This window comes from Triplophysa rosa, linkage group LG6, assembly GCF_024868665.1.
Source record: "Triplophysa rosa linkage group LG6, Trosa_1v2, whole genome shotgun sequence".
Classification (NCBI taxonomy): Eukaryota; Metazoa; Chordata; class Actinopteri; order Cypriniformes; family Nemacheilidae; genus Triplophysa; species Triplophysa rosa.
Genome location: NC_079895.1, coordinates 24554529 through 24581058, shown reverse-complemented (window position 1 = coordinate 24581058; position 26530 = coordinate 24554529). Strand labels below are relative to the sequence as shown.

General features: G+C 38.7%; 1 protein-coding gene across 1 annotated transcript in view; it reads right to left on the bottom strand.

Annotated features, from left to right (window-relative positions):
* Positions 1 to 24645, bottom strand: part of LOC130555540 (partitioning defective 3 homolog B-like) — a gene marked incomplete at its 5' end in the record, with an annotated part of 193496 nt that extends 168851 nt beyond the window's left edge. The window contains 4 exon segments of the mRNA XM_057335833.1: positions 1763 to 1948; positions 17949 to 18077; positions 18969 to 19108; positions 24240 to 24645. Of these exon segments, the coding sequence (XP_057191816.1) occupies positions 1763 to 1948; positions 17949 to 18077; positions 18969 to 19108; positions 24240 to 24645 (861 nt within the window).
* Positions 24646 to 26530: the final 1885 nt, after the last annotated feature.

Here is a 26530-nt window from a genome sequence, read left to right as displayed (position 1 = left end):
CTAACACACACACAGTACCCTGCACTCTCCGCGCTCCTTCACCGGGGACTGGATGGGGAATTAGACGAGTGTTCCGCTGTGCTGGGACTCAAGTGTGAGAGCTCATGTGTATCACCTCTCCGTGGCTCCTTTTACCCCAGCCCAAACAAGACGATCTGAAGAAGCCTCGGGATGATGGAGAAGCTTTAGATTTAAGAAGTTATTTTCCCGCAACACAACCTCCGAAACCCAAAAGCCGCTTTTCCATCCTAAAGGCCAGACAAAGAGGAGACCCTTATCTCCCCAAATCAAACCCTTATCTCCTCACGTAAACTTTACAAAGTTGCAAGCATGAATGGTAATGCTCTCGACACACAAACACACCACACAAATTCACATCTGACAAATTTTCACATGGCTGAGCAAAGCAGGGGCTGAAGGATTTCTGTATAGACTAGCTTACAGAAAATCTGCAGGACTCTTTATATCATTCAGGTTTTTATATCATGTCATTGATCCAGTGGTGGATTTTCAAATCTCCGAAAACCTGCAAAAATCCATTAAATAATGTCATTTTTACCAAGAGAGGCCCAACGTACATCCTAACAGTCGTGTGACTTCATGTAAAACTAAAGAAACAGGTGCAACTAAAAAAAGAATGTAAAGAACAGAGAGGACAGACCTATCCAATCAGCACCCTACTGACATTCCTTCTGTCGAGGTCACATTAAACCTCACTGGGTGGAACAGAGGTCAGAGGTCAAGGGAAGCCAAACACATGCGTAATGCAGCTAATAGGGTATCATGACCTATTTACAGTCTCAACCCTGAAGCCTTATTTAACACCGTGAGGACATACTCTAGGTCTTCATCACTGTCCCCGTCATAATATTACTAGAAAAGACACCATTTGACCACTTTAGCACTTTCAATAAGTTTTTACATTTTTGACAACATTCTTTTGGGCAAAAACTAACCAACCAACTAACTGACTAAAATAAATAATAAACAGTTTGTTAAAAAAGCGTTAAGAAAAGTAAAGTATGAGATTTGTGTTCCGTATGGAATTAAATGTATGCTTTGTAAGTGCAGCAGCCCTTATGAAAACTTACCATGGTTTTACTACACTAACCATAGTATAATCACAGCATTGGTAGCATTGGGCTGCCAAAAAAACTATGGTTACTACGCCTCTACTATAATAAGACCATAGTTAGTTTTCATAAGGGAGTGTACATTTGTTTATGGTGTGTATTTTGTAGCTGTCACTGTTATGTTCAAGACCCAATGAAATGGCTCGTCAAGCAAAGTTGTTTCCCGTTTTAATATATACTCCCTTTTTTATGTATTCGTTTAATTATTTCGTGTATGAATAATGATAACCTCAATCAATATTAGTTTCTTGTTTATATTGCAGCTGTAATGTGTCAGAGGAGAACTGGCCCTCCCGGCTGAGACTGGTGTCTTTTTATTTAAAAAATATTCTTTAAATATTCATTTCATGTCATAGCTCAGAAACACCATGATTTGCAATTTAGTACTGTGGAAGGAGGTATAAGGTGGAAAGGATGTTGTTATTACGGAGAACGTTTTATTGAACAAAATCATGAATTCACCTCCCTGGGTACAAAATAAGCAATCAAAATTCCTGGACAAAATTTTAAACGCATACATAATTTAGTCAACTTTCAAGAGTACACGAGAATCCAGATGGCCTCCAGGCTAACAGACTTTGACTGAGAGCCACAAACTCCATCTGGCAAATGTGAATGTGCGGTGGTACCTTAAAAGCTGCTCCTCCATGGATGATGGACTTGATGAAGATGCCCAAGTCCTCGCCGGTCTCTCGAGACTTATTACCCTTCAGGCTGACCCCTAACCCAGCTGATCCAGAGTCATTGAGAGGGACCTCAAACATCCGCTGCTCCTTCCCGTCTTCAGACCAGAGCAAACGTGCCTGCTCCTCTTTCTGAGGGAAAACAACAATGATGGGAGAGAAAAAGATGAGGATGAAGAGAGGTCATTTCATTCCAAAATAAAAAGCCCACCATTATAGCAGAGAATAGCTCAACCTTTTCATGCCTATTCTCTGTCTGTGAAAGCAATGGGGTCATTTAGAAACATAATCCATTCTCCATTATAGGGTCCAAACGCTCACCACCACACCCCCCCCACGCCCCAGCATTCTTACTCCCCGCTTTTGCCCATTTCCTTTCTTTTCTCTTTGTCTGCTTCCTGTAATAATGCTAAAATTACCTGGACATCTCGGCAGCTGAAGTTTGTTTTAAAATGAGTGTTAATAAAACCGGGAGAAAAATTACATTATTGCAACTGGATGGCGAAAATAATTTTTGTCGCCAAGGAAACAGGCTTTTCTGTCAGGCTTTCATTTCAAGAGAAGGACGGAGGAGAGCAAATGAAGGAGAAAATGGGTTTAAAGAAAAGGTCTGAAAAAAGTTTGAATTTGATCTATATAACGGAACGGTGTAGGTCAGAAAGAGGAAAGACAGACGGCAGATTGTCTAATGGCACATCTGAAACATTTTGCAAATTGAGGATCTTAAATCATCTCTGAATATATTAAAGAGAGCATATTAAAAAAAAAGATTATCCTTGCTCTTTAAAAAACGTTTAATTTACCAAGCAAGCATACTCTCTGACATTCACAATATTACAAAAATCTTCTTACACTGTCCATTTATGGAAACAATGCTACTGGAATCCCAACATTCCTCACACATCCCAAAGACTGTCCGGTCATGCTGATTTACGCTCATGTATACATGTTGACAAATGCAAAGTGTAAATGTGTCTCCATCTCAGCAGACACCGTATGAGAAACGTGATGAATCCCTGCAACCAACACCAACCGTGAGAGGTTTGAGAAGGGCTGCTAAGGCTGAGTGTGTGTGGGTCAGCAAGGCCTGGTTTATCTCTGTTTACTGAGGGATTGTGGGTTTTGGAAGTATAAGTGTCACACACTCGCAAACGAACGCTCAGCTCAGCAACTGACTGTAAGCAGAAAAAGTGAGGGATTTTAGGAATTTAACCTTGAGTTGAAACCTAAAGCCTTGAAACTTACACACAAATGCCAGAGTGACCGGCTTTTAAGTGTCGAAACTTCAAACACACAAGTAAGGATAAATCCATTACAAAAAGTATTTATTTAGGGATCGAAATCATGTTAAATTACTCTGACGCATGCTACATTTCAACAATGCTATGACTACACAAGCCACCAGTGATCAAGTGTGAGCTACACTCATTGGACTTAAAGGGATAGTTCACCCAAAAACGAAAATTCTGTCATCATTAAACATTTAAATGTGTATACATTTCTTAGTTCTGTTGAACACAAAGAAACATATTTGGAAGAATTTGAGCAATTTTAAGTTCTGGGACCATTTTAGGATGATGTACCACTGTTAAACACAAAAAGAGATATTTCGAAGAATTTAGGCACCTTTAGGCAAATGAGGCACCTTTGACTACCATTTAAGTCTTCCTACTATGGTCGTGGATGATGTCCCAGAACTGAAAATGACTAACATTCTTCCAAATATCTTTCTCTGTGTTCAATAGAAAAAAGTAATTTATGCACGTATGAAATTACATGAGGGTGAGTAAATGATGACAGAATTTTCATTTTTGGGTGAACTATCCCTTAAATTTCTACTAGGTGCATTTCAGGGCAGGGTTTTCATAAAAAAACAATTATTGAATAAAATATAAATTGTTTGCAATTTATTTTGATCAAATACACAAAAAAAGGATGAATCATGCAAAGTATTTACACAAAACTGTACTTTTTAAAATAAACAATGCACAATGATGTTTATTGTACGTTATTATGTTGTATTATTCGTGTTGTATATACATTCAATGAGCCTGTCCTTAAAGGGTCATATGGCGCGAATACGTGTTTTTCTGTGTCTTTGGTGTGTTATAAGTTGCCCATGCATGTATTAGACACGTACATTTGCAAAAATTAAAGTGTCAGAACAAAAGATGCATTCTATCTAAAAGCGAATGCTCACCCAGACCTGCCTGAAACGCCTCGTGTAACCACACCCCCACAAATCTAAGTCAGTTGGTGGTCTGATTTGACTAAGACCGCCCAAATGTATACGCAAGTAAGGTGGGTGTACCTGTCAGTACTATTGAAGAGGAACCTGATGTTCCAAATATGGTAAGAGGCGTTACATTTCCGTCACACGCTTGCAGTATTCGACCAATCACTTGCACTGGTTAACTGGCCAATCATAGCACACCTCGCTTTTCAGAGCCATGAGCTTTGTAAAAAATCAGCGCGTTTCAGAGAGGCGGAGCAAAGAGGAGATACAAACATGCAGGGTATGTGGAAAATACAGCGTTTTTGAACCTTAAATTGTGTATACACATAATATTAACATTAATATAAACGATAATATTAGTTTTAGCCTTGTCATATGACCCCTTTAATTTAAAGTGATAGTTCACCCCAAAATGAAAATTCTGTCATAATTTACTCACCCTCTTGTCATTTTAAACATGTAAGACTTTCTCTCTTCTACAGAACAACAAAAAAAGATATTTTGAAGAATGTTGGTAACCGAACAACGGTGGCACCCATGGTGACAGAATTTTCATTTAAGTTTCAACTTGACTCTTCAGTGCAATGGTAACCTCTTAAAACCATCAATATAAACAAAAACTCATTTAAAAACCAACAGTATGAAATTCAAAACATACTAAGCATAAGTAGTCTAAGCAGAAGTCTACATTTCCTCTCATCATACAGTCGCATGTACAGCATTCTAGGAGATGGACGAACTAAACTGGACAAACTAACGTAATCGTTATTAGTCACACTAAAGTAATGCTCATAGATGATACTATTTTCTAATAGACTTGTAAAATATCAATCATTTTCACTTTAAAGAAAGGGAATAATACTTGGTGTCAGATATAGGAAGTGCCTAAATCGTTTTTTAAGTGTATAGTGATACGTGTTTGAGTTACCAAAGCCAAGTGAACTCGACGCAAGTTTGCGGTGAGCTGCAAACTGTACACGTGAAGGGATCAGGCTGAAGACAAAGCTCTAAAAACATACCGAGTCTATCAGCTGGGGAAATCAAAGCGCTCAAGCCCGCTGTGTGTACAGCTAGCAGCGCTTCTGTATGCTACGTGTCGTGATATTTCACAGCCAAGCCCCCTGCCAGGACCCCGCTCTGCATAAAAATGCCACATCGTATCTCTTTAAGCTGTTTCCCCGGGTTAGACCGGGGTTTATCACTCAGCTTGCACTCCCTGCGTGTCTGTATAGGAGACATATGTCTCCAGTGCTAGATGAGACATCAATCTCCAATAAGCTTTATTGCCTCAGCCATAATGACAGGCAAAGTCATTCAAACTGCAATTTTGACAAAGGGCGTAAGTATTTGAATAAGCAACACCTATATGTCTTATCCGGGCTTTGCCTAATCTGCATTTGCAACATCTGTTCCTACGCTGTGGAAGCATCTTAATGATGAAGAAGATGCATGATGTCATCAGCCGCAGCAGATGGACATCCGTCATCTATAGGTACGGCGGCGAATGACATTCTGAGGGCTTAAAGTTGAGCAGATACACAGCTGTTCGTTCAGGAAATCGCGCCGGCTTTCACGAGCTCTCTCGGTCTTTCTCTCGCAAACACATTTGGTCTTCTGTCTCTATTGTTTGTGGATGAACAGTCGGGTCTTCAGAAGTATTGAGCCCCAGGGAGAGAGACGGTGTGCGTACGCATGCACAGGAAGAGGAAGTGGGAAGGTTCTCCAGGGATCCGGGATGCCACCGGATCTCAATGGTCTCCATGAGTGACTGCTTTACAATGGCCACAGTAAACAAAGCCTCCTCCTGAGCACAAACCTCACCCCACAAACAAACACACACACCGCAAAAAGCCTTCTGTGGCAAACTGTCAATTACATGTGATGTATGCCATACCCACCTGGGGAGTAATGATTTTCTGGTCGGCCACGGAGGTATTACTGAAAATGCATGAGGAATCAAAACAGCAGACAGATGCTTGACGACACGCACGTCAGTCGAGCAAAACTGAAGTTGTGGCGTGGATGCGTGCGTCAAGATGCTCTGGAACAACAAAACCAGAGGATTGTGGACACATGTTTCTACAACATGAGATCATAACTCCTCACGTTTTATTCCTCTGCATTCCAGAGAACAACAATGAAATCAGACGAGGTGTTGTACGGCAGGAAAACCTGAGCCAACCTCATCGCGTCCTGCTGAGAAAGTCCATGTATCAGTCCTGTTAATGGGCTCCAATACTACTCAGCAGTCTTCCTTCTTATCCAGCCAGAGAAAAGCTGGCATGCTCCGATTCATCAGTCTGACACGCCTGCTGCTGTTAATCACCGTCCCGCAGGTTTATCGACACATTAGGATCAAGCAAAACTAATGCATAAACGCAGTCAGACAATCAAGCTTGGTTTTAAAACGGTGCGAGTTGTCTACATAGACATCTATCTAAAAATGAAACCTCATAAGAGAATTTTGGGAACGTTCGTCAATTATTTCTATGTATATGTATCAACATACTGATCTGATTAAAACAATTCCTCAAGTTGACACGAGACATTTACTTATTGAGGAAACCATCATCAGTGAGCTATCCCATTCCTATGATGCCTAAAATGTTTCTTAGGTAGGCAAGGAAAGAACTCGATATTCATTTATTTATCTTAATTCATCTAAAAATGATTTGTTCCCCATATATTAAGTTTGTTTTTATGTGCACACAGCAAACTGAATTTTAATTTTCGTTTGCATATATACAGTATACAGTATATACTAGGGCTGTCAATGTTAACGCGTTAACGCATGCGATTAATTTTTTCAAATTAACGCGTGAAAAATATGTAACGCAATTAACGCAGCATCCATTTGTTTTGACATTCTTTGTCTAGCGTTACATTATGTAATCACGCTCTTATTCATGTACAGGCTTTTAAACCACTTAAGCGCGATTTGAAACAGTTGCTTTGACGCGTTCAATGAAGATAGACCGCTTCTAAACTGTGGGACGCAGCAAAACGCAACGCGAGGTCCAGTCTGGTGTGTACAGTAACGGCTGCGTCGGTGAATCTCTGTCAGACAGCGCATCCGTGTTAAGTTCTCTTTCGTGCTTGAATGGATAAAACCACACAAGATTATGTCAGAAAGCCCGTTTTGTCTAGAATTTTCTTAAGCACAGACTTCAAAGTGTAAAATAAAATCTTAAATGAATGCAAAGAGTTGTGAAAACAGGAGTGCGGTGACGGTCAGATCTGCGTACTGAGACAGCTCTTAAAGGGGCCACGTTCTTAAACGTGCTGCTGTGACTCCTGTCACTAATGTTAATCAAAGAACAAAATAAAAGAAGAAATCAATGTGATTTTGTAGCTTTAATGAGAATTCTTCTGCATTTAATTGATAATTTAGCATTAAAGACTGTAAAGTGTTTGAGAACTTCCTTCAATTTCTGTATATTTCATGATAGCTCTCAATTATACTGTTGAATGGCTATAATTAATGTTAAAATAATCAATTTAATAGAGACATCAGTTACAGTACTAATATCAAAATGTTTTCTTTCATTCATAAAATGACGCTGTTAAAGAAATATGTTGTTTCTACATGAATTTGAAGATTAAATGTGAAATTATTAAAATGTAAAAGTATATTTTAAAATATTATTGTTATGTGCGATTAATCGTGATTAATCACAGAAAATGTGTGATTAATTTGATTTTTTTTTTTAATCGATTGACAGCACTAATATATACAGTATGTGCAGGATGATATCTGTTACACAGATCGCTTGCATCACCTGTAAACAAGGAAAAGAAAGCTAAAGGAAGTCTCAGGGTCATGGTGCCTGATCCCCTGCCATCCATTTCTGCTCAATGCTGTTTCACACAGACCGATCCAACCGAGGAAGAGGAAACATGGTGTCCTTCACTGGCGCTCTCCGTCATTGATCTGCCCAAACTTCCCCCATGTTGTTTGCCCACAGGGTCTCAGGAAATCAAGAATCAAGGCCGGACAGAGAGTTAAAGCGGCAGGCCGCGCGACAGCAAACACACACTTGGCTTTAATGGTCACTTCAGCTTCTTTAGCATTGAACCAACTAAAAAAAAGACAAAAAAGGGTGTTGTGTAATGGTAACAGGAAGGAACAAAGAGAGAGCGAGAGAGAGACACAGTGAGCACTTCCAGACAATCAATGATGTGATGTTAAACAAGAGCCAAATTGATTCATTTGATGTCGCTGCCATGTCAAAAAAAAAACAAAGGTAAATGTTTAGTTGTAATGGCGAGAGTCGGTAGCTGTGGTATAACACACAGTCGAGGTAACGTTAAAGGATCAGTTCAGCCAGTTATTTAATAACCTTACAAACCAATATGATCCAAATAAAAATGAAAAGATATTAAAATAAAATAAAAAATATAAAAAACAAGATATAAAAATAAATAAACATATACTCAAATAAAATAAAAAGAATTAAGTGAAACAAGAATATAATATAAACTATAAAAAACAAGATATAAAAAGAAATACAATTAAAAAAAAAAAAAACGCACACATTTATGGGATTTTATAGTGTTTATGTCATTTTGGAGCTTGATCTCACTTACTTTCATTACATAAACAAGAGTACCCAGATAATATTTATTTCAATAACTGCACGTTCCATTAAAAAAAGTTTGCAAAGACAATAATATCAAACTCTTCAGGTTTTGGGTGACAAATTCCTTCAACATGGCTCGCTGTTCGTACACTTATGTCCCAAACCGGCCCTGTCAAAGTGGAGCCATCACAGACTGCATTTCCCAGCACACACAGACACATTTACACATACATTGAAAGAACTCCCTCCACACGGAGAATTCAGCAATGAATAAAAGTGCACAATGGGTCATATTTTCCCACTCATAGGGAAAAAGATAGAATTCTAATGTTTTGGATGCGGTTGATTCAGCAAATCTACCAAATATAAATTCATTTCATGGAAAAACACTTTCCTTGGCCTCAGTCCTCAAATTTGATACCGAATGAATGCGCATGATCTTATTTCCTTCATGCACTAGGGTGGGTAGTAAATTCTAAAATGCGGTATCAAACATGCCAACGTAGCCAGCTAAATCGTTCTGCTCGCAAACAACAAGCGAAATGAGCTTCCGCGCTCTCGCAAGGTGTAAGAAAATTCCAGCGGTCTTCTTTGCCTGAGGGCACTTCCATTCGCATCGCACAAAGTCTAACTTCATTAACAACCAGTGAAAAGTATAGCACTGTCGTTCACATCCAAACTGGAAAAATAAGAAATATTGTATTAGAGTCTTATTACCGCCTTCCATAATTGAAACAGTATTAGATATTATGCAAAACACATCCAACTCCATAAATGAGTGCAGCTGGGCTGGTATTAACTGCAGCGGGTCTGGAAGAATGACTTAATCCTGGATAAACACATCGGAAAGCCGACCGGCCGTCCGGCATGCTCGGGTTCTTAGGGAATAAGAGGATCGTGCGCGAGTGTGTCAGACGTGAAGACATGGGGCCAGATGGGTATCAGCTCGTGTTGAGCCGGTGAGGTCATGGTGATGTCAAAGGAATGACGGCAAACAAGCTCTGGAGAACACGAAAAGAAACTGTTCTCTTTTAGTTTGCGAGCTGTCGACAGTCGAAACGCTCGGTTGGGTTTTGTGTGGAGAGCATAGCAGATCTCCTACGATGCTGATTTGCTGATAATCAAATCCTCTGAATACACAAGAACATGACTCAAACCCACCGAGGCTTTTATTGGGTATGGATCAAAGGCCCAGTTCTGACAGGGAGGGGGGGAATAAAACGGGGAGAGAGTAAGCTCACATTGTGTGCTCCAGCGGGCTTCAGAAATGATTCTTTCATTTCGGAAGCACTCTGCCACCTTTCAGCAGTGAGCAGGTGGTGAATTGAGCGGTATGGTGTGTGCGCGCGTGTGTAGTGATGGCGAGATGTCTTTGTAATACACTCTATACATGCATTTAGAGAGTGCAGCAGATGGCAGAGGAAGGTGTTGGAAAGAGCTATACAACCATTACACTTGTACCCAATGCCACCCAAAGCGCATACTTTTTTCTTGCCACATTGGATACAAAAATCGGATACTTGCAAAAGATTAAAAAATAGAGCCCGACACTCTCAAAATTAAGTGCGGGTTTCAATAGCGAAAGAATATATAAATATCGTCGCTGTCCTTCTGAAACCTTGGGTGTCAAAATGTGATGATTTTCAAGAAAAGGAAAGAAAGAAAAAACACTGTACTTCTTTAATTATTATTAAATACTATGTTGTCAAAGTTGACGAGAACTTTCTAATACTTTTTATAGGCACCTGGACGGACGTTAACTTCCGGTCTGTGTTTGTTTATCGGTCTGGCTAGTGGCTAATAATATAATTCTTTATATTTAATTTAATTTATATTAATATTGTTTTTATTCTTATTTAACTGTATAATAATTATATCAAATAAACGATTTGTTGAATTCTGTTGTATGTTCATTTTATTAAATAAACATAGGTCGTGTAACTTTGTCGCATTTAAAGAAAACATATGGGACATTGACATCTAGTGGTTGAGCCTGGTATCGCAGTCTAAATTCAAAATATTGGAAAGGCAAGTTTAGCCAAGTAACTGTTCTTCTCGGTTTCTTTTGCTTGTTATCAAAAATCATCTACAGGCACTCCGTTGTTTGCAATTGTGTACCGGAGGTTAAGTTCCATCCACAATTGCGCACATGCGCAGTAACGTTTGTTTATGCTGTTGCTTTGAAACCGTCTATTGGTTAGATTTGCAAACATAAAGGGTGACTAATAATAATGATATTGTATATGCCAAAAATGACAAATTACGAAATATGAAGATACAAGGTTTAAGAAGGACAGCAGCGATATTACAGTTTATAAACATTTTACATGATGTGTAAAATTTACCCGTGGATGTTTTTTCAAATGTACATAACCGATTTTCAATAAAGTATCCAAGTCTCCCAGTCATTGACTTTTACTAAAATTGTGTTATTTACAACCTCCTGTTGTTAAAAATTGTTTAGATAAAACCAGATTAAAAGCGGGGCATTTATACCCATACGCTCCGTCAAATTGACTTCATGCCTTATTCTTGTCCGACTTATAAATGATATAACTAAAGAAATGAATAATTATTTAGGTGAAACTGTGCGCTTGAATTTGTCGTTGCATCAATTATTATACCGCAGAGAAAAGTGATTTTCTTTGAAAAGTGATTTTCTTACTTTAGCTCTGAACATAAAACAACAGCACAAAAACAAACTGATGACTAAAAAGAATCATGTTATGTCTATAGGCATTACTTTGTGATGACAGTCACACAAAACAGTGACATAATATTTTTTTTAGCCATATCAAAACATTATTTATGTGCATGGGTCAATTTTACCCGCTGGCGGTTTTAGGTATACAGCGAAACTCTGGCGGTTCTCGTGTTAAATAGAAAACAAATCTATGCAAGTAACGGATGCAAATTTGTCCACACTACCTTAAGATTAAATGTTGGTTTGTTGTTATTTATTAACTTAAAAAAACACATAAGTTAGTTATTGTCCAAAATAACTTGGTTAATGCAGCTTAAAGAAAAAGTTCACCAAAGTATGAACATTTTCTCACAATTTACCTTCCTGTCATCCCAGATGTATGACTTTCTTTCACAAACCTTCCTTACACAAACTCATATTTTTGCATTAAAATCCCCTCATATCTTCTCATACGAGACTCAAAATGGCAACTCCCAAAAAAGCAAATGAGTACATGATATAAGTAATCCAAATGACCCCAGTGGCTTAACGTATGTCTTCTGAAGTAAGAACTATTTTGAGCATATGTAGCTTATTAGTGTAACAGACAGGTCAGGGCTGTGTCAGTTACGTAGAATCTCATTTGTTCTCATGTGTTCCGTAACTTGTGTGTTCAAGAGAAATCAAGAACTAATGAGATTGTCATTGACATGCTTGACTATCATTTGGGTTTAATTGTGTATATGAAGTCAAATCTGGGATGATTTGAACGTTACATTTGTAAATATACAGTAGTGCAGTTTTTCAAAAGACCCATGTCTGCGCCTTTCTAATACTATCCTACATAATAGGTTGTATGATATTGCTATAATTTAACATCTCTCTCTCTCTGATAGTTCTGTCAGTGCTGTATATGCACCGTTTGGGTGGCTTTCTCCAGCTTTCACTACACAAACCCATCAGTATGGACTTAATTTCGCCAAATGGAGCACATACCCCGATCATAATCAGGTTTGAGCATCAACAAATACCCTGAGCCCTTCATCAAAGCCAGTTACCTCTTCACTAAGTGCCGAATACATTTCCCCTTTAATATCATGTCTCCAAGAGTCGCGTGCATGCGGCCGCGAATACCAAGCGTCCGATCAACCTCTCTGCTTACGACGCGCATGCTAACGTGCACTTTTAACCCCTCACGTGCATATGGAAGGACCATTTACCTTAAGGCCACAGGATCATTAAAGCCAACATAGGGTGAAACTGTAGGAAAAACAGACACGCATCACATTTTAAACAAAGAGCGACCCTTTCGAAGGAAGCCAATGGGTTCTAAAGGTCGAGAGAAATTTATCCCCGAGTAAATGGATTCTGTTTAAGTGAAGATGAAAGCAAACTACTGAGAACGCTGTAACACAAAGAGGTCGGTGAAAGGATTGACGTTTCCAATCACGTCCTCTACTGGAAATCAGGAAGCTGCTTTATTTACCTGTAAAGAGGCCGAGACTTATTGGTCTTCAGATTGAGCCTGGAAGCCCACGAGACTTCAGAGCGCCGGTCATATCAACATCAAAGGTTTATTGAGGAAGCAATGCAGGTAGTAACAAGGACGTCTGGATATGAGATTAAGGAGCGGAGAGGCCAGCATCCCGACTTCCTGGTTCTGAGTAGAACGTGCCAGAGAGCGGAACGCTGTCACAGCAACATTATCACACGCGCTAACCTCTCGTCTTCACAGCTGGAGTTCTGGAAGAGATAAAGCTTTGTCAGGGCCCTTATTACCCAGCCTGGTGCCATTGTCAGCCGGCTGTTTGAAGTACACAAAGCTGCCTATTCGAAGGGGCGCGAGGGTCTTGTGTCACTCCACTTTTAATCTGTCGCAGAAACACACCACAAACCGTAGAGGAAATGAGTCCTCATTTTGTATTCTCTCTTGTACGTGGGGTCATATCTAATATCACCATTAGAATCCTATAGAAGCGGCAGATAATGCTCGATTTTCCATTCGTCGCCCGTGCTTCTGAAAAGAGAGATTAGGGCTGTGTGTGCGAGGATCTCGGTGTGTGGCGAAAGGGCTTGGGAGTCTTTCAGAAACCGCCCACCTGGCAGGTATAGATACGTCAGGCACTCGGTGTTGAAGTCACCTAGTGCAAGCAGGACTCCTGTCGATTCTTATTTTCATTCTTCACGTGGCCCAAGTCACCACCTCGTGGGTCCTTCGGAGACTGCGTATCGTGCGGCAAAAGGTTCATCTCTCTCCGTTCACACCACATGATCTTAACTCTTCATCTCCCCCACTCATCTGATACAGGCCAACTGCTATCAGTTCTTTGAGTTCTGATGTTGACATTTCAGACATATTCAGAAAAATTTCAATTGATATGAACATGAAAGAAATGCAAAAATACTTTGATTTGATTTTTATTGTACAATATATGTGCTCGTTGATTTTGAAATGTTGGAAGAATGGCGGTATCCATCGACTTGCATTGGTTTTGTGGCCGTACAATAGAAGCGAATGGGTAGCGTTGTCGTTCGGTTACCAACGTTCTTCAAAAGATCTTCTTTTGTGTTCTTCAGAAGAAAGAAAGTCATAAAGGTTTGGACTGACATGAGGGTGTGTGACAGAATTTTCATTTTTGGGTGAACTATGCCTTTGAAGGAGAAGTTCACCCGAGAATTTAAAAATGCTGATAGGTATGCGAGTTAAAGTTATTAACATGTTACGTTTATTTGCTCAATCTAACAAGATTATAACCAAAACAAACACTGTCGAGTGCTAACTTTAAATATATTAACGGATTGAGAACTTAAAATCTCATTGGTTCTTGAGTTTGTGACTAGTTGTAAAAAGGGTTCTTCACAGAAATGCCACAGAAGAACAATTTTTGGGTTCCTCAAAAAATATTTGAGTCAACAGTTCTTACAAGAACCATTTCTTTCTTACTTTTACCTTGAATCGTTTTCTACTGCAAATAACCTTTTTCGCCACATTAGGGTTTTGTGGATGTTAAACCTTTTTTTAGAACCACACAGCCCAAAAAGAACCGTTCAGAAATCTTTTTTAAGACTAGATTTTTGTCTATCCTTGTTTCTCAATTTACTGGATTTCACTGTCTCCTGCCGGTTTGATATTTTTTCTTAGCTTTGTGTCTTGAAGAAAGATGCTTTGTATGCCCTCTGTCACTATCTTTCACTCTCTCCACCCTCTTCTCATTGTCTCTTGTCATTTGTCAACACTTTATCAGCGTTTCTATCGCCCTGACTGTTTTTTTTTCCTTTTTACATTTTAATCACTCACTCTTTCAGCTTTCGCTCTCAATATGTATCTATATTGATCTTTCCCTGTGTCTCTGAGCTCTCCTTTCCATACATTAATCTCTGACTACCATATCTCACAGTCACACACATAGACGTCAATCCATCAGTCACTAAGTCAAGCAAACTCAAAGAAGCTCTTTAGCGATTCAAAGCTCGATGTCTACACCGCCTGCGAAACCCTGCTGGTGTTTGCTAACCAAATAAAATCTGTCACCGCACATAATGTGCATCATTTTGCGTGCGTTCGGAAGCCCTTATGAGAAGATTTTAATTCACTGAAGTGTTTTAATCCACTGGGTGGAAGTAAAACTAGTGGTTTATGGGTAATGAGGAGGGGTGTAACGATACACTCAGCTCACGATTCGGTACATATCTCGATGCTGGGTTCACGATACGATATACATCTCGATATTGTAAAGAAATGAAATTCAAATAACATTTATTTTCAAAATATTAACAATTTCAGTAACTTTTTTTGTTGCGCATACAACTTAATAAAGAATTTTAACATTTTAAGGCTTAACTGAACCTGCTGTACTGCAGGTTTGTCCATTTTGACAGCAAATTTTGATTTAGGTTTAGTCTTTTGACTAAAATGCTATTTAATTTTAGTCATATTTTAAAGTCCTTACTCTGATTATTTGAAATAATCACATTATTTTTACGCATGTAAACGTAGTCGCTGGTTCAGAAGCACGTCCGGTTTCATTTCTTATTGTATTGTTTAAGTCTTACATATATAATTATAATCATCAAGATAATATTTTAACATTTCGGGTTAGAAATATTATGTTGGTTACGTTTTGTTCAAATGTTTGTGTAGTTTCACAAAACTGAAACAGGAAGTTCTTCTGGAACTTTCTTCTGGTTCGTCATCGTTGAACCAGCGTTGTTTACATTTCCGAAGTGGTCTATATTGCCATCTCTGTTGGAAACAAAAAATGTGAGTTACTTTTTTACTCATTTGAGTTTTTATGCGGGTTAAATAACAATTTTCTGTTTAAATAATTTTCTTTGTTATTATGTGGCTTAAAAAACATGTTTGACTGTATTCATCTTTATTATCGCAGTATTTTATATATTTTCTTTTCTTTATGTGGGTTAAATACACATTTTTGCTTATTTCTTACTGTACATTTCAAGTATTTTTTTTTCTTCGGTTGTTGTTTACAGTATTTTCTATATGTAATTTTTTGTGTGGTTAAAGGTCCAATGTGTAATTTTTTGGAAGATCTATTGACAGAAATGCAATATAATATACATAACATATATACACAATGTCTTCAGAGGTGAATAAAGACTTTACAAAATGAAGCGTTATGTTTTTATTACCTTAGAATGAATTCTATTTACAAACTACTCTACAGAGCGCATTTCGAAAATACATTATCTCCTTCGGCAAAGAAGCGAAAACGTGACGACATCTTAGTTCTGTGTCAGCCACTGTAGTGCTTTGTTGGTTGCAATTCGCAACCTCACCACTAGAGGCATCTAAATTTCATACATTTCATAATTTACAGCGCAATACCCTATCATATTGTACTACCAGTATTAAATAAATATGTAGAATGATTTCACAACGGAAATACACTATCAGATTCCCGTAGCAGTATAAAATAAACAGGTAGGATGACTTTATAGCGCAAAAAAAAAAGACGGCATTGGCAGTGTGGGCACTCGGGATGCGAGATGCTTTGCCATATTGCTGGTGACACCCGTCTTGCAACATAATAGTTTGTCACAATAATTACACTTAGCTTTGTCTTTTTGTGATTTCGCGAAATGCAGCCACACTTTAGTGTAAGGAGAGAGTTTAAACACGGTTTTAAGCTTATTTTTAACCAAAAGTTTATCTTTTTTATTTCTAAACCCTGCTTTGTTTCTGAAGAGATGATTTGTCGTGCTATAATGCTCGTGCATGACAGCATCTGATTCTTACCTTGCCTGTATTTTGTGGGCAAGTTTAATGACCATTACGAAACAAAAAGATAACCAAATGACCGAAACCAAATACTGAGTCATAAATGCCTCTCATAAAGCTGTGAATTTACCTAAAGGAATCCATGAAAGATGTTGACAGTGGAAGCCGTACTGTGTGTAATTTCCTGTGAGGGGCAACGTTTGAGTGGCATTACTATGGAACAGTCGAGTGTGGATGGTTCTCAGACAAAAATCGCTGAATCGGCCAGAATCTGGATGACTGTGGAGTGTTGGGCATTACGTTGTGAGAGATACAGGAAAAGACAGCACACATCTGAACGCCTGTAGTCCCTGACTTCACACAGCCCTGCATGCTCCGGCACTTCCTGTAGGAGCGCTCAGACCTCCCGCGCCACTTCCTGTCCAATCGCTGAATCAACAAGCTGGGATAAGGGCAGGAAGTCAGACTACAAGGTGGGCAGAAGGGTGCGCGCAAGTATGTTTGGAGAGAGGTCATCGCTCCGTCGGCTGGGGCCTGTGGGTCGCGGGGTTCATCGGGAAAGAAATCAAACAGACGAAGAGACAAAAACAAAGAGAGGGAGAGAGTGACAGGTGAAGAAGTCCGAGCAACCTAACAGACAAAAGCTTGCATACTTACGCGCCCCACAGGGGTTGAAACAAAAGCAGGAAACTCGGAGCTTCCTGTCCTCAAGGTTTGAAGAACTACAGCGTGACTATGACCTTCCCAGGCTAAGACGGCAAACAGAGCCGTTGGGCTTTGGAGACAGACGTGGCACTTGAGAGAAATTACAAAGGGACATATGATATCACCGCAGATGACCCAAATAACATGTCACTACATTTCCTGTTGTTCTGAGGGACAGGAAGGGCTCTGATGAAGTATACTGCCATTTAAAGGCCGTTTTATGAAGTCCGGATATTTGATAGGGTTTTCCAAAGCTCCGCAAGCTGTGTAGAGGTGCTAGCTGGAAACTCAAAGGTTACAGGTGTGAACCCCATAAGGAGCGATTCATATCAACACTTAAGCTCAAATAACACCAGCAGGATTTTCACAAAAAAATGTGTAATGAGCTTAAAAAAGCATGAAAAGCTATGAAGTATGGATATACAAGAAAAAGGGCCCAATTGGAAATGGCAGTTGTGACCTTGTGATGGCTGTTGCTTGCGCATGTCTATAAATCCACAAGTTGTCCCATTTGTTATTTTATGATTCTACAGAGTAGGTTGTGTTTTGGATGTTTATGTACAGGAAAGGAAGAAACGGGTCAGACAGGAAGAGGTTTAAGAACGGTTTATTAGCCGCAGATAAGAGAAGGTACAGTAGATTTATGAGAGATGGAGGGTCTGTGGTGCTTAGACAAAGTCGACTCTTACCAGCTCCCGTGGCAGGAACATGTCTTCTTGTCTGACCACAACTAGACACACGCTGTCACCCTGCTTAGTACTGCGTAACATGGCCACCAGTTCCTCCTGAGTACGGCCCGTGATGTCCACACCGTTCACCTGGACACACATGTATACTTGGTTTCAAATGCATCTTTGGTAAGCACTAGGTAAATAACCTAAACAAATATGAGATTCCATATATATGAGATGAAAACGTTTTCTGTCTGTGTTCATTTAAAGTCTATGTACACCTGTAGGTTTATGCTTATCCTCTACGTGTCGTACAAAACTGTCAAATGTATATAAAAAAACACATTTTAGATAAATAGTAATATCTACGATCAGGTTGCAATCGTGTTAAAATGCACATTTATTTAGCTAACTGTAAGATCCTACAATTAATTCTTGCTTGTGTCTTAATGTCACCTCTTAATTAAAGATTATTCAGGTTTGTTTTGTAACATAATGTAACATACATGCATAAAACTGCGTATTGTCCAATTGACATTTGAAAAAAGCAATATACAAATAAATGTGAATTGAACTGACCGTGTTAAAGTCGCCATGAAAGCAAATAAAAAATAAAAAAATTTAGTATATGTTAGCCTTAAGGATATCTGTAACTAGTGTGATCCAAAACATTTACACAATGTATTTATTTGGAAGATATGAGCATTCAAAACTTACCCTAAAATGAATCAACAAGTTTTATGACATCATTCTGCACTTCAGCTTCTCATCAATTATTCCTGACCAATCAAAAGCTCTCTAGAATCTAGAGTCCGTCCCCGCTACTGGCTATTTACTGTATAAAGGGTAAGAGCCACTCAATCCCACCCTAACCTCCTGTTTTAGAGGAAATTACATCAAAGCGGTTGATTTCAAGTCACTTCTGTGGATCTTAAAATCAAATATTGTGAATTTTGAGTGTGAATCACAACGGGGTTCTTTATGCACATCTCCACATCAAAATATTAGAACAAAACAGCTTTGTCATCTGAGACTCACTTCCAGGATCCTGTCACCCGACTGCAGGCGGCCATCTTTAACAGCAGCTCCTCTGGGTAAGATGTTTTTGACGAGGATGGGGCCGGGTCCATGCACTGAAGAATCTCTGGTCACAACTGTGAAGCCCAATCCTTCCGGACCTACAGAGATTGGGATGAAAGAACTCAAAGTGTTATACAAGATCTGACAAATGTCAAAAACACTGATTCGCATACATTTTATAGTGCTCAATATGGTTTTTGTAATGGGGGTGCAGACACCAAAATCTAAAGAGCATGGCTATACAGTAATGCCATTCACTAATTCAATCTGTACTGTAGATCTGACATCATGCAAGAACACAATTTCCTGTTAACTGACTAAATCTCAAAGCTAATAATCTGTAAGATTATTTTATTGCCCAATAGTAGCGGTCTAATACTAATATTTTAGTGGTCAATCTACACTGTATGGCAATGGCAAAACTAGTCTGCTCTAGGGCTGCACGATTAATCGCAATTCCCATACAAATCGTGATTAAATCGATGTGGCTATCGCGATCGTGAAATCGCAAAGGCTGCGATTATGTTTTATGCGCAGCTTGTTCGCGAAGCACGGCTCTGTGATCTGTCGGAAATGCTGCTCCATCTGAAAGCACTGCGCATGGTACTTATACGTGTGGTACTTCTTCTATGGAGCATTGGAGTTTCTGTGCGAGAGCGCCCTCTGGCTTTCGGATGCAGCTGCATATAACAATATTCCAAATTGCGTGCGGTTTCTTTTCGCATAATCGTGAAGCCCTAGTCTGCTCCAGTTATAATCAACAAGTTTGTCTACACTTCAAAAACTACAAATACGGATATAATGTCGCAAATACTGATAATGCAAGGAGCCTACTAGTTTTATAGAATTCCACTGTAGACTGGGTGCAATACTTAAACAGTTTAGCGTAAATCAGAAAAATACAAATTTAGCAAAATTAAGCATTGCAAACTTTAGAGACTCGCAAAATAGAACCGAATGAGAGGCATTAGACTGACTCAGGCACTTGTGAATAACTCCTCTATAGACATTTCTACATATGGGTGGGACTGTCTGAGGTCTGTCAGGGAATGTCAGACTGATAAAGGCCATCCTTGTGGGAGACTGAGATTAGAGCCGTCTGGCTATAGAAACTGAAGTTTAATTTCACATACGGACACATTTCAAAGAGCCAGAGCGAAAGGAACAGACAAAAATAGATATCGAATGCATGAATATGAATATAAAAGAGAGCTTGTTTATACATCTATTTAAATGAAAACGAGTGAGATAATGGTACAACGCATACAGCTTTCCTAAACAACCTGAAGCAAACAACGCATTGACCAAGAACAAACACATCATTAGTGATATAAAAAATGACCTCGCACATTAAAAAGGCTGACATTTACACAACATACAATTGCATTTGAAATGAAATAGCAGATCCACATTAAAAACCATCGCTCAATGGTTTAAAAATAAGCATCAGACAAAAACATGTTCACTTCCCTTTTAGGCCACACTAAAGGAGGACATTAAAGAAGTAGGCTGCTCTATAACAGGTGGTGGTCCATTGAAACCACACTACCGCCTTGACCTGTGCATATTGCTTCTCACAGCGGTCCTGATGCTGTCACGGTGACTGATAGGTGGATTAGAGAACAGGCAATAGCCCCCGTGTGACATGAAGCATGTCTTTAGGGGGGATATTTCCACTCTTGTCCCTGACGGTGCTTAGGGGATAAAATGATGGACAGGATGTAGAATGAAAAAACCAAAGATTAAACTGCCCGAGGGGCAGTGGTTGTTCTTTAACATGCTATGTTTCAGACTATAGAGGAGCGTATAAATCGAAGGAGGTCTGTGGAACAGCGAGCCAAGCCGCGGCGTGCTGACGGTATTTTATGCTCGTCATTTAGCGCAACCGTTGTTCGGTCAGCACTTTTTTTGTTCCAGCGATGAATTTATATCATCATTAATGGTTGGATCAATAAGAACTTAATAGACTTTGCAGGCTGAAGTTATAGCTTCATCCATTCGGCTGGACTGCCAAAGCCACAAAGTTGACCATTGTTGGAGTAAAGTACAGAGAGAATAATTTTAAGAGGAAGTACATTTATTTTCAACGGTCTTGCAGGATTTACCTAGCTCTTTGGAAATAAAGGATTTTGATGTACTATGTAATGTGTCTGCTGCTCTTTTGAATAAGTAGTTACGGTAGCTACACTATAAGCTACTTACAAAAGTCCAAGTTACTTTATATTTAGCTTAAATTGTCAGAAACCTTTTGCAATTTAACTAGTGCTATTTTTCTCAAACAAAATAATGAGTTGAGCAACATCCGGTGACGTCACAGACGTTAAGTTTACAAATATATTTTATAATATTTACTATCATTTTAGTTTATTTTTGGATGACCCAATTGGGAGAAAATTCTTTTGATCGCATGTGTGACCTATTTATTTGTTTTGTTTTGTTTATTATTTTATTTTATTTTGGATGACCCAATTGGGATAAAAAGGATGTTTCATGTTTATATTATTATGTATACTGTATATTATTAAGAGTTTCATGTTTATATTAGAGTTATATTATTATTATATTGTATGTTAATAAAAATGTACCTCTTATTAAACAAATCATATCGCAGAATATTTTTTGTATATTCCTGAGAGAATGTCCATCTCAGACAGTATCGTGACAAAACGTCCATTATAAAACAGTACTGGTTCTTGATTCTGATTAGTTGTGTCGTTTTCTAAGGCATTGTCAAATTCCCACAAACATACAGCTGACTACTAGTACTAGTATAAATGTGCAACTGTATGTTGCTGCATCTGTGTTGCTTGGCAACCGCTTTGTTGATTGTAGCTGCGTCCCAATTTGCATACTAACCATCCTAAATAGTACAGTATTCGAAAATAGGTCCCAAATCGCGCACTTATGCACTATTCTACGCTATTTTGTAGTAGAAATAGTGTGAGTTGTGTGTTCACATTAAAATTCTCAAAAAAGAAGTGCACTTCAAGTACCCTGATGATGCACTTTTTCAACCGAAAATATGAAGTGTGGAACTGTGGACACTTCACGCACGCAACGGTCGCAGTTTCGCTAACGTATCGGAATGTTGTGAGGTGGGGCTATCAGACGCTGCTCAAGCAAAACTCTCCTGCAGAGTGATAACGCTTCCGTCTGATGATGACTAAAGTTATGTTGGGCAAACAGATGAAAACGACATTAAATGTACAACGTTCGAATTGATTTCTATTCACACGCATTGTGCCGTGCGAATGACGTCTGGGAAACCGATATACTTCCGGTTAGTATAAAGACGTTTAGTATTCCATTTGGGACGATACTACCCCTCTAAAATCCATACACTACATGGTTCAGTGCATAGTGAATAGTTTTAGTGCATAGTGTATAGTATGTCATTTGGGACAAAACTTCAGTATGTCCCAAATCATATTATGCTGAAATGTATTCCCAAAGTACCTGGATGGTCTACTGTTTCCGGTGAAAATTCAAAGTGTGAATCCATGAACACTTAACGGCTGATGAGGGCGGAGTTCAGGGACGCTACACTGCATTAATAAAATTAAATAAAAGATGCTTCGCTAAATGAATAAATGTAATACAGTATACAGTAAACTTTACACACAAAATAATGAATTAATAAATACTTAAATGCAAGGAAGAGCTGTATTTTGATTTTGTGACAGTTAAGGATCACAGTGTCGTCTAGGCAACAACTGCCACTTCTGTTTCGCGTTAGTACTGTATGTCCCAGTGCGTGCATACAGTTTTACTACGCACTAAAATGTATATTTTCCATAACAAAAGCAGTACATACTTTAAGGGCATAGTATAAGTAGGCGAATTAGGACGCAGCATCTTTTTCTGAAGAACTGCATTGTTTGGCGAAGTCATATTTTTTATTAGTACAATTACATTTTATTTGCTATGCTTTGTTTTGGGAACTCTGCTACGTGTATGGAATAACTGTTTTACAAAAGCAATAAGCCCTTTGAAGCCTTGGTTTACAGTGATTTTAGAACGCCCCTTAAAGGTCCAGTGTGTAATGTTTGGGATGATCTACTGATAGAAATGCAATATAATATACATAGCTATGTCTTCAGAGGTGTATAAAGTGCTTACACAATAAAGCGTCATGTTTTTATTACCTTAGAATGAGCTTTCTATCTACATACACCGCGCGTCCTCTTGCATATAATTCACCATGTTCTGTCAGCCGTCGTGGTGTTTCGAAAGGGAGGGGTGGAGTGAGCGGTTGGTTGCAATCAGCAACCTTGCCGCTAGATATTACTGACTGGACCTTTGAGGCTGGAATGCACTACACAACTTTTAAAATCTGTACAGATTTTTAAAAAACAGGGCATCACACACTACGCAACAAGTCCAGACTAAAAATCTGGGCAAAACCTGAGCCAAAGTCTTGTAGTGTATTCCAGCCTTTAGGCCGTGTCACACTTGACTTCTTTTTTAAATTGTTTTACATTATAATCATATGGAGTAAACCGTGTTTTCAAAAAAAGTCCTGAGTGCTTTTTTAAACGCCAGCATCTTTTTCTGCAGCTCAGAGCGTCTCTTGAGTTTGAAAAAAGTTCAACTTTTCTGAAAAAAAAAACACCCTACGTCAAGCACCTTTTTCACATATAACCAATGACAGAGACCTGTCATTTCCATAACAACATGCGAGGAACTTGATTGGTCGAGAAGGCTCAAGCTCTAAAAAATAAAATGGCGCCGAAACGCCCATTGGAACATAGTTTTGAATAAATGTAAGTTTCATTCTTACTTTCAATAACTTCTGATTGCATTTCTAGCGAGAAATTAGTATTTTAGTTTAAATGTGTGATTGGTTATAGCAAAGACGCTCTCTGTTTATAATTCAAATAGAATACCGTTATGCTGCATATGAAGCCTTTCTCTCTAAGCTGCCTTCGTGCACAAATGCTATCGTTGAACATTGCCGGCTGCTATTTGTAACCACAACGCACATTTTTTTTTTTTTACTAAAAAAGTGCCATTGTCAACTATTTCTTGTCAAAAACGAAGGCAAGTGTGAACACGGCCTTAGCTGTTATAAAATCACTTTACACCATGACTTTTTGGGACTTATTGCTGTAATTTACACTCCTAGTTTTAAGTGTGGAATATGGTCATGGTGAAACAAAATTAAAACATAACAATTTGGCCCTTTTAATGATCCCAAATAACCTTTAATCATCCTTCAAAGGTGTTTACCTTTCTTCAGGTCGATTCTGATTCTCTTTCCGCTCTTTCTATAGGGATTCTGCAGAGGTGATGGCCCCACACTTGTTTTCAGGAGGGGGCTTTCGCTGCTCTGTCCTCTGGGGGTGGGGGAGAGGCTGAGGGGTAGTGAAGATCCTAAAGAGTGAATCTCTATACTGCTGCTTGACTGCTGCAGCTCGGCGTGCCATCCTATAGAGGACTCCACAGGTCGCACTATGGGCTTCACCTTCAGCGGTGGGGGGTCCTTGCAGCGTGTGGACAAATCACGGTTTTGCGAGTTGAAGAGGTGACTGATCACACCCTTCTCGAAGCGATCTTTATTAACCACCGGAACAACTTCTAAACGAACAATGGGCGAACGCATGGCTTGGCGGAAAATTTCCTGTGCCCTGTTAAAAGAGAGAGAGAGAGAGAGAGAGATAAGGGAGAAAGGAAATAGAAAAAGCAATAACAATTAAGAGACAATTATTGGAAGGTTGTGTGATGAAATGAACCAAGAATATTAAAAAGGTGGAAATCATTATACTGAATAGTATTGGGTTTGATAAAACTCACGCTGACATTTATTCTGACAGCGTAATTGTGGTTATGACTAATAAGTCCTACGTATTACAAATGACAAAGCAACCCCCCTTCTTTATTTTTGGCTGAGTGATTTCATTTCAAAACCGTCCATCCATCATGAGCGTAATAAGATTAATGTTACCTTCCACTGGATGAGAGTAATTCTCCTTAACAAACATTAGTGTGTATAAGATATGTGTAATGTGAACAGGTACACAAGTAGACATAACTTATATTGATAACATTGGGGTTGTCAGATTACAAAAAATGAGCAATACCAATACCAGTCAAATTTGATCATTTTCAATTCCAATTTCGATATCATAGCAACAACTACAATGTTATTGAACCAAAATAATTTGTTTAAAATATGAATGAATTAAATAAAAACAAAATTGAATCCGGTTAGAAATCTCAATATTGTTGAGTAATTGATATTTCCGACAGGTCTATTGTCTTTCCAAATCTTTATGACTTTCTTCTGCAGAACACAAAAGGGCAATTCCAGCGTAATGGACGTGACATAAAATGCTCAGAGAATGTTTTCGTCGCAAATATATTGAACCATCTTCTTTATATTTTACTAAAGACTTGTTGATAGAGTCTAAACTTCAGAAAAATGTCAGTCTATGAACAAATTTTCTATTTAAAGAAAAGGCAAATAAACATGCATTCTGGATGTGACAAAAAAGGACACAGTTTTGGGAGACGGCAAATTTTGTAGGATTTCTGTGATTGAAATGCACGAACATGAAGCAATAATACCCAACAAATGCAGAAGGGATGCCTCTTTATAGAACATAAAATAATAATTACTTTAATTTTCATGTGCCCATTTATGAGGAATATGTCCCGTTATGGATGTGACAATACTGAACATGATACTTCCCTGAATATGAAAAATCATGCACTTAAAATAAAACAAATGCTTTAAAAATTTGAAGAGAGATTTCTCACGGGTATATGAACCCCCAAATGTTGATATCTGTGCTGTTAGCATGGTTAAAAACATGATTTTTTCATGGTGTGCTTGACACAAAAGAGCGATAACCAGACAACGTTGGCTCCCACTGACTTCCATTGTATGGACAAAAAAACCACTGAGACATTTCTCAAAATAGCTCTCTTGTTCTTAGACACATGTACAGGTTTTGAATGACATGAGGGTGAATAAGTTATGACAAAAATTTTATTGGAGGTAAATTATCCCTTTAAGACAATGTAACTGTTTGCGTTCTTACCTCACCAAGACCCATTTTACTAAGAACTGTATTGTATGAGAAATGTGTATCAACAAACAATAACTAACTGGTACAAAAGAATGGCAAAAAGATATTTTTAAGTGAAAGTAACAAACATTTAATGATCCTAGCTCTCTTTGCCACACAATTTATTTACGTAAACGATTATGGCACAGCCAATCCTCTCAGACGGTCCTTATAAACCTAGCATTAAAAATAACGCTACCGACATTGGCATCCGTTACAGGGTCAAGCATTCTCCACATATCAGCATGACCGCCTGCAGTAATGCAGTGTAAGATCTGCTACGTGCAGTAAACAGACTGCTGTAAATGACCGTGACCGCTGATGTCATGAGTCCAGTGTTTCTCTGATAGCCGTAAATAAATCACAACAATGGAAACCATGAAGACTGTCTGTTTTAACAACCATGACATAAAAAGATAAAGGTAAAAACACAATATTAAGACAGGAAGG